Below are 10,277 nucleotides of genomic sequence, written 5' to 3' on the forward strand. Positions count from 1 at the left end.
TGTGCGGAAGAGGGTGTAGTCGTATACGGCGAGTATATAACAAACTCTGTATTTTGAGTGGAAATGTTAGGGGGTCATCTTATACGCCCAATCGTCTTATACGCCGGCAAATACGGTACTTGCCCTTGACCAGAATCGAACCTGGGACCCTTCAGTCCGCAGGCCGACGCTCTATCCACTGAGCCACACCATTTAGGGCATCCATGTTTATTTCTGTCCCTCAGAAGAAGTTCAAGAAAATCTACTTGGTTACTTTGAACTCTGAAAATGCAGAGAAGTAATTGGTTTTGATGGCTATTATTCTTTTATATTAAAGTTTCAGGATAGCCGGCCTTGTTTGAAAAGTTAAGGTTTGACCTTCCTTTAAAATTCTAACACTTAAATACTTTATTTTTAGTTTTTATGTTTTATTTTACAAGATACAGACAGTCCTCGGGTTACGTCGGACTCGACATATGTCGTTTCGTGGTTACATCGCTATCTCCCATTTATTTATTAAAAAAAAAAAAAGTTTCGTCATTTTGACGTATGTACATATGTGCTTTATGTTTTTTATTATTTACCACAAGTAAAGGCCAGGAATTGTTATCTTTCTTTTAAATTTTTTTTACTGTTTCACTTTATTACTGCTGTGTATGTGCTCCATGTGAGTGATGTAGGTGCTTATGTAGGTGGATTCCAACTTAACAGCAAAAATCACATTACATCGTGCCATAGGAACAGATCTCCGATGTAACCCAAGGACCTACTGTATATGTACTGATAGTTTTGTAAATGTCTATAAATTTTCATAAATAATATTTCTGAAAGCTGTTTCTCCCACCCCCACCCCCCATGGTTGAAACTTCTTCTATGCTAATGCTATGTGTTTTTTTCCTAGACCCGGGAAGATAGGAAGGTTGAAGCCATCATGCATGCTTTTGAAAACTTGGAGAAAAGAAAGAAGCGACGGGATCAGTCCTTGGAACAAAGCAACTCTGACGTAGAGGTTACTACCAATGCCTCAGAGACACCTGTAGGGGAAGAAACAAAAACTGAAACTCCTGAATCTGAAGTTAGCAACTCTGCTTCAAATGTGGCCATTCCAAGCACCCCACAGAGTATTGGGGTGAACACCCGAAGGTCTTCCCAAGCTGGGGTAAGAGAAGAAAAGATTCCAGCCTTCAACATCCTTGCTTTTGCTAATGTCAGTTACCTGGTTTTTGGAAATTGTTAAAATTTGAATTGTCAGTTTTATTTCATATTGCATTAAATAAGGCCATTTTCATCAGCTGTGGGAAACAGGAGGCAGAATTGGAATGACCAGACACTTTAGACTAGAATGAAATGTCATATTGTTTCTGCCAGATAAACTCTTGGTGATGAGTTCATAAAAATTATTTGGTTTCTCTTTTGGAGCTTCTGTATAACACAGTCATGCAGCTGCCCTTTCATAGTATTCTCAGGGTAAACTCATGTTTCCCTTCCCTGCCCTAGCCCTGAATTCTAAGCCTTAAACTAAAACCTTAGTGTGTGGGAAAGAAACAAAGGAGAGAATTGTCTTTGCTAAGATCCCTAAAATTAGGTGGCTTCAGCTGACTTTTGACCTATTTTATAAATACTTACAAGAAGATAAATAAATACATACATACATACATAATTAAATAAATAAATAACCAAGGCATCTACCTACAGCCTATTTAGCTAATTTCACTATTTAACTTTTATAAGAATTACATTTGAAATTAGTGCTTCTAAATGCTCGCTTTTTTCACTAGTGAACATTCAGAATGCTTAAAGGGAATAGGGGGCTAGATGGAATGTTTGCTGATAAGAAATTTCTAGTAAGCATTTACTCTGCTGTTGTTACAGGATGTTGCTATAGAAAAGCCAGTCCCCAAACCACCTCCAGCAAAGCCTTCTAGGCCCCGACCGAAGAGTCGTATTTCTCGATACCGGACCAGTTCAGCCCAAAGACTAAAGCGTCAGAAGCAGGCCATTGCACAGCAGGCAGAGTTGTCACAAGCTGCCTTGGAAGAAGGAGGAAATAACAGTTCAGTAACTCCTACTGAAGCTGGAAGTATAGACAGTTCAGGAGAAAGCAGGCAATTAACAGGATCTGACCCAACTATGGCATCAGTAACTGGATCCCATGTCAACCGTGCAGCGTCTAAATACCCCAAAACCAAAAAGGTGAGTCATGAAAACATGTTCATAAGTCTAGTCTGGCGAGGGCTGTGTCTTAGTAAAGTGAGAAAAAAAACAAATACTCTAAATATTATTAAATTGAAAGTTTTAAAATATTTTAACACAGAGGGCTGAAGCCATCTACTACAGTGCTTTTGTTCCCATAATTTTTGGGCAGAGGTAAATGCTGATATCTGGAATTATTCCTCCTTTTGTGGTCACAGAGAAGGTGAAGGAAACATCCTTGCATTTTGAATGCCCAATTCATTTTCTGCAGCTGTTGTATCTACCTGAGTCCTAGTTTCTAGATGAGGTTTGTCTATCATCTAACACTGCTGCCTCTGGCTTTTACATCTGCAGCGTCAACTAATGATCTCTTTTTTGCTTTAGTATCTAGTTACAGAATGGTTGAATGACAAAGCTGAGAAGCAAGAATGCCCTGTTGAGTGCCCTTTACGTATCACCACGGACCCAACTGTACTGGCAACGACCCTGAACATGTTACCTGGTCTTATCCATTCCCCGTTAATTTGCACCACCCCCAAACACTACATTCGCTTTGGCTCACCCTTTATCCCTGAGAGGCGTCGAAGGCCCCTTCTGCCTGATGGCACATTCAGCTCCTGTAAAAAGGTATGTCAATGTTTATTTTTAACCTAGGTTGCTTGCAATCCTAACATATCTAACACATTCTTCAGATAGCTATTCTCTGCCCATGTGAGTTTATTATGAGTTAATTGTTCAACCTTGAATACCGATGCATCAAAACTCAGTGGGACTAAGGTCGGATGTTGTGTACTGCGTTGTTGGTGCTCAGTTTGTGAGTATTCACTATTGTCTTCAGAGAGCCCTTGAGGTTACTGAGTTGAGAGCGCACAGCATTTGATGCCTGGGAAGGGAGGGATGTTCTGTGTGTGCTCTTGTGGTATTGGTTAAAATGTCCATTTGTGATTTTGAGTGAGATTGGGCCCCAGATACTCTAAAGTACTGTTGCATAAGTAAAAAATTATCGAATTGTGTTTTAAATTAATTCAGTCACTATTATCATTTGAATTAGAGTAGAGGAAATGTCCTATTACAATTGGCATAATTGTTGTTCCTTGATCAAATGACAAGTTGGATTGTTTATTCCCTAGTGAATATGGAACCTACTATAAATTCATTCTATCTCTTTCTCTTCCTGTCTCTCCTCTCTCTAGTTACACACTATTTTTGGATCTAGTGGCAGTAGTGTTTGAGTTGTTTGTTTTTGGAATGCTCTTTCTTAATTCCCAGAAGCCCTGAATATTTTCCAAAGGTGTCTCTCAGGAATAGATCATTGCCTCAGACTATAATGTCATTTTTGTGTTTCTAGAAGTATAGGACACCCTTTCATTTGGTCTTCCTTTGAGGTAGTCTGTTCCCTGGAACACCCTTTTCTCTTATCCTCAGATCTGGATTCAGGCTGCCTTCCTCAGTGTCTGCCATTGCCCTCCTCCACTGGCATCACGTACATGAGGATGCTGCATGTAGATTATTTGATGTGATGAAGTCTCCAGCTCCAGGCAGGTCTTCCCTGACTCCTCCAAACTTAAAGCTTTTCTCTTTCCCCAAAGAGCAGAAATTATTTCTTGGGGGGAGGGGGGTTACGAAAGAAGAGCCAGAGTGGTGTGGGATATGGAGGGGAGGAGGGCAACAGGGATCTGTGCACAAAGGAAGGGCCCTACCACCGAATGAGCAGTATACACTGAAGAAAGTCTTTTCCTAATCATACATCTTACCTACTAAGTATTTGAGTCACTTACTGGTTTATTTGGGGGAAATTCCCAAGTAGAACTAAAGTGCAATTTAACCATGAGATCTTTGCAAAATGGTTTATAGATAATGCAGTAACAGATTACTAGACTTCTAAGAATGTTAACTGTTGAAGCATCTTATCAAGCCAGATTGTAGAATCTCCTATTTTGGTCCTTTATGAAGGTTAGACAGTTATTTAGTACAGATTAACAGTGAAGCCTGAATTGTAAATAGTATAGACTAGCTTCTTGAAATGATGCCTTGATTATTCTGATGCTGGGTTATGGTCTTTCTATTCCTATCTTGCTTTTCCAACTAACAGAGTCCTGTGAAAACCAAAAACGTATAGAAATAAAACTTAAAATTTCATAGAAAATCTACTTCTTAGAGCTCTTTTTCCCAGGTTATAGTTTAGGGCTTGTATCTGGCTCATCTTTATATCTCTACTGGCAACAGATAGAAATCCCATTTAATTCATGTTCATGTTATATTCTCCAAATGTGTCTGTCTGTCCTTAGTCTTGTTATATTCAGGCTCTTCACAGGCACTTTTCATCTATGTGTGTCATACCAGTCTTCAGGAATTCAGGCTATGTACTCTGAATTATCATAGTAAAATTACCTTACTTAAATTGGGTCTTATTCATTTAAGTTTAAATCTGAACTAAGTACAAATCACGGCTTTAAGATTTGCTGTTGACATACCAAAATTACGTTACAAAACCAGAATGTAGTTTTTTATGGGGCAAAACTAATAAAATTGGGGCTTTTATCTAGCAGTCAAACTCAGCTTTATCCTGGGTGGTTATGAAGAAGAGTCATTTGTAGATTGGATAGAAAGTATTAATCTAGTGCAGAACCTAAGATTTCTGTGATTAAACAAAATTGTAATAAATGTCTGATGATACCCTAAAGAAGAATGTAGGTTAAACAGGTAGATGAGAAAAACTACCCTCCTTGGGATTTAGTTGGAACAGTGTATATTATTAATAGGCCTGTTTCATATCTAATTAAAGGAGGTACAGGCCTCTTAAGTAAAAAAACAGCGTAAAATTGTATATGTGTATTTGCACCCAGACTTTTAGAGTATTTGACAGAATATTTTATGATCTCCCTGGAGTTTCTAAAGTAAACCAAGTCATAGTTCTTAAAAAGCATGTTATGGTATGTATGTCTTTTGTTGGATCTTGCTTCACTTCTTATTTTAGAATGGAAGCATTTATAAGTGGCTGAGAAGACTTTCAAGTAGTATCCTTCCTTGTTCTCTAAATCTTCTCTAAACTTACCTTGAAGGCATAATATACGTATGGCATTTGGTCTCCCGGATTTCTTAGAAAACCATCCTGACTAAAAAATGAAACACTGTGCTTTGCATTGATATTTCATTGTATGCATTGGAAGGTTATTAATCTCTATCTCTATATATAGCATTGAAATTCAGCTGAACAATTCCTCACTGATCATTTGTACTCAGTACTCTGCTACAAACTTTCTTCACATACAATATCTCAGCCTACATGACAGCCCTGTGAAGTTGGGATTATTGGCCTCAATTTATAGATCAGAAGCTTTGACTTAGAAGGGTTCAGTAACTTGCCCAGAGTTAGGCAGCTTGTAAAAGGCATGGCCAAGTTTCAACACAGATCTTTGAACTAAAACCGAAGTTACTTTCTTACTCTTTATTCTTTAAAATATTTCTCCCTCTCATCTCTAAGCTTCCTAAAAAGTTCTGTAATACAGAGTTTTAAAGAAGGAAGAAATGTTCTTTTGACCTTAACCATAGCTGGGACTCAGGGACGGGCTATCTAATGTTAATTTATTAGCTATAGGTGTGATTTGAACTTGTTAGATACAGATGTTCATGTTCCTTTTTTATGAGTCATAAAATAACTGTGTAGACATACAATAGGGCCAGGAGGAATAGGTTAGATCATATTTGCTGTGTTTGATCTTATATCCAACCATAGCAGCATCTTATTCCTTAGAATGCCCCTATCCTTGTTTTATTTTTCCTTTTTTTGGTTATCAAATCCAGAATGTAACTTCTTTTATGGGTGCATCTACTTTTCTCTTGAAGGAAAGCACAGTAACCCCAATTAAGTCCTGTCATCTGCTCTGAAAAGAAAAACTTTTACTAAAGGTATCTATAATGAAGGATTTTACAATCATTTCCTCCTGATCCTAATTTTCTTCATCTGTACACTACGTGCTTTGGACAAGGGACTTCTGAGGTCTTCTTTAAGTCATAAGGAGTTGTGGTTCTGATAGTTCATCTTTACATCAATATTCTGTGTATAAAAGAGTTCATTCTTGGTCTTATTTGGGCTTTTCAGAGACCTGGTCATATTCTGCAATGCTGATGTGATTCAATTGATTGTGGAGATCTTTTTATATTCTTAATCACTCTTTTCTCCTCATGTTTACAACTTTATTTTAGTTTTATTTGGCAGGCAGTCCACAATGCCATTTACAAGATACAAAATTTTTCTTGGTGAAATTTTCCTCACATTATTCCCTAGAAAATAATTGTTTCTTACGTTTCTAATCAGGTAAATCTATTAAAATTGCTCTCTTTAGTGAAGAGAATATTTACTTACCTGTAATACGTGTTCTCTAAAGGTGTGAAATTATAAACACCTTTGATTTTCTTATGGAGGTCCTACTCAGAAATTGATGTTTATCAAAATTCGATCTGTCTTATGTCAGGGCAGGAGAGCCACACAGTGGTGAGCAACCTACAACTGTGTATCTTAAGAGAACACAATTACAGGTAAGAAATTTTCTCTCTTCCACAGGATGCGTAGTTTTACAATCCTAATCTTTGTAGGCTTACTTCCTGACCTTAATTTATTTTTCATCATTTAGATTCCAGTATTCACTAAAAAAAAAAAAAAATGTGGCTTTCCCCTTTTTTATTTCTACAGATCATTTATTCTGGTTATTTGCATTATTTATGCATAATTTAACCAACTACTTGATAGGGGGAGAAAAATTAGCAGGATATTCCCTCTGAGAGTAGACCTTTTAGAAGTATTTTGGTACCTGTAGTAAAGAGGTGTTCTTTTATCTTCCTTCTTGGCACTTATTTTATGTGCTACTTTCATCCTATATGATCAGTCTCTTAAATAAATGCTAAGATTTCTTCTTATCTCTTTCCATTTCCCCCATTCTAAGCAGTATGAAAAGTTGAGTAATCTTTTTTTATTGGTTTTGGTTTTTTAATGAGATCTCATTATGTGTAATCTAAGTTTTCTCAATTTTGCCCAGTAAAAGGAATTGATGGGTAATATTCCAATATGCTGAAACACAAGAAAAAAAAATATTTTACTATGGAACTGAATGAGTGTGTTGGATTGCATCTCTCGCCAGTTGATATGTAATGACCTGGTTAATGCATTTGAAATAGATATACTAATAGTTTTAAATAATTATTGATAATTTCCTGGTTCTTTTCCCATTATAGCGCTGGATAAAGCAAGCCTTGGAAGAAGGGATGACTCAAACATCATCTGTACCCCAAGAGACTAGAACTCAGCATCTATACCAAAGTAATGAGAATAGTAACTCTTCTAGTATCTGCAAAGACAATGCAGGTATGTATCTCAAACCTTTCTGAATATATGAGCTATGTTTATTTCAGTATGAATACTGAAAAAGTCTGATACAAAAAGAAATAGCATTGTTCTTTAAATAAGGAAGAGAGAGATCTTAAGTCAGGGATCATTTTTTCTAGGATGACAAAGTAGGAAATAGTGTACAGATAACAGCAAAGATAGTTATTTAAAAGTTAGATATATTTATCATAAAGAAAGTTAGATAGATATATTTAAGCAGTAAGTTTAGGGAAGCATTATTCATATTTATAAAAGAAGTAAGAAAGATGTAGGACACTATTCAGGAGTGAATCACAATTGTAGGTAATTGAGGTGGGTGTGGCTTGGTTGAAGGGTGAGTGGATGAATGAAGTAAACAAGAAATTTAGAAATTGTTTCTTTTAAAAAGGGCTTGCCCTGTTAGCATCAAAATTTTTAGAAGACAATCTTGAATCTGATGTGAAGTCCTCATTTTTAAACTACAGCGCCATGAAAAGTCATCCAATCCACTAGTTTTCACAGTGACTCTTGCAGGGGGTGTAATTGAATTGCCATTGAAAGCACGGGTTCATGAAATTATGGCACCAGGTTATTTTGGGACAGTCTTTTTACTGAAGTTTCTCCTACTAATATCAGCTTAATTGAGAAGTTCTCTGTGATTTCCCTAAGTTTATCTCTCTATCTCAGTTTTGGTGGATAATATGCAGTTAAAATAAAATATCAAGATAAATTACATGCTAAAAGTCATCTAAGCCTGCAGCTAGCATGATATTTCAGATTTTCATAAAAATTACTTCATTGTTTCTTTTCATTGACCTGCTGAGTAAATACAAAATTGTATTAAGTAAGTGCACTTATCTGCTAATATCTGCTTTATGTTAAAATGTTGTATAATGTATTGGGGGAAAATATGCCGCTAAAAATGTATTTTCAAATTATTGACTTATTTTATTCTATCTGTAGATTGTATTATACCTTATAAATTATCACATGCATAATCCCAGGGTAATAAAATCCCAGTGTGGAACGTGTAGAAGATAAATACCACGTACTTAAAATATTTTACTTATCATGTACTATGGAGATTTACTCAAACCAGATTAATGTGAAAAAATGCTGGTACCAGATTTCTATCTATATTATCAATTTATGGTAGCTTTTATAGTACAGTAACTATATAACTTAACTGAAATCTTCTGTCTGGTATACATTTGAAATCTGCCTAATGCACATTTTTATTTGTGTGATGTGTGTGTTTGTTAAGTGTGTACATATTTAAGTTGGGAAAGTGAGGTTGTATAGTATCATGTCCTGACTGACAAAGACATAGGGAAAGTGCCTTGGTTACTATATACATTATTTGGAATGGAATTAGGACAACTAGTCACCAACCTTTATTGAACGTCTGCTCCTGTCTCTAGCAGTGAGGAACATACAAATAATACACCTTGCCTTAATAATAAGGAGCAATATAAACAAAAGGAAAATATTTATTTAAAACCAAGCTAGTCAAATGGGTGACTTGGTATATTGCTACAAGTTAATGTAAATTCCAAGGAATTATTTTTATTTGTTAGTTTCAGGGTTATTTGTTTCCCAAAAAGACCAAGGAAATATTAATGAAGAAAGGGAGACAGTTTGGTATAGGTGAAAGACTCCCAGCCCTACCCTTTACTAACTATATGATAATTGGCAAGTTACTAAACATCTCTTAACCTCATCTGTAAAATGGGAATAGTAATATCTACTTCAAAGAACTAATAGATTAAATTAAATGATATGTATAAATTTCTTAGTGCAATATCAGACCCATAGTTACTGTCATTATTCTGTACAAAATATTCATTCTTCTGAAACACTTACAGAAATTAGTCAGATACTATAATAAATTAACAGTTCTAAGTTCCTAAAAACTAAAGTCATATAGAAATGAAAGTTATTACTACTCAGCTTTGGGCAAGTGTAATGTTCATTATTTATAAGTGATAGGGATATATACCTAGAACAGCCTAAATCTACTGAAAAGCTTAGAATTAAACTCTTGTTTAATAAAACTGCTGGATAGACAATATTCAAAAATTAATAGCATTTGTGCACTAAGAAAATTAATAAAGAAAAGTTTTTATTCTCAAACTTAACAAAACTAAGAAACTTCTTAGGAATAACATTAGTGGAGCATGTGGAGCAAACCATTGCTGAAATTTTTGTTGCTGTTGTTGTTACAGTTATTTCTCACCTGAGGATGTTTTTGTTGTTGTTGATTTCTTATTCTAATATATAAAAACCCAGGGTCCATCATGACCGACCGAAGGCTCGACCGAACACTGGAAGTCAGTCCTGCAGTCAGTGCTGGGTTGCCACAACCCAGCACTGACTGCCGAGGGGGCTGTGGATTAGGCCTGGAGAGAGGCAGGGTCTGATCCACAGCCTCCGTGGCAGCTATTGATCAGCCGTTGCCTCTCTTTCTCCAGGCTTCGCCAGCAGCCGCACCTCTGTTTCTCCGAGCCTCCACAGAGGCTGCTGATCAGCCCTGCCTCTCTGATCAGGCCCAGAGATAGGCCCGGAGACACTGACTGGCATAGAAACTGACCAGTCAGTACCAAACCTGGGTGAACTGTGAGAAGCCATTGGCTGCCTAGGAGGCGGAGCTTTTAACGCTGACTGGCATAGAAACCGGCCAATCAGAGCCAAATTGGCCGGCTTGAGAGGGCAGTTGGGGGTGAGATCAGGCCTACAGGGGAGG

The 10,277-nt window shown here is 36.7% G+C and overlaps 1 protein-coding gene across 1 annotated transcript in view; it reads left to right on the top strand.

The window, feature by feature from the left end:
* Positions 1-10,277, top strand: part of SETD5 (SET domain containing 5) — an 82,831-nt gene that overhangs the window by 52,397 nt on the left and 20,157 nt on the right. The window contains 4 exon segments of the mRNA XM_015560352.1: positions 881-1,138; positions 1,852-2,172; positions 2,557-2,799; positions 7,405-7,534. Of these exon segments, the coding sequence (XP_015415838.1) occupies positions 881-1,138; positions 1,852-2,172; positions 2,557-2,799; positions 7,405-7,534 (952 nt within the window).

Source organism: Myotis davidii, unplaced genomic scaffold (genome assembly GCF_000327345.1).
Source record: "Myotis davidii unplaced genomic scaffold, ASM32734v1 scaffold73, whole genome shotgun sequence".
NCBI lineage: Eukaryota > Metazoa > Chordata > Mammalia > Chiroptera > Vespertilionidae > Myotis > Myotis davidii.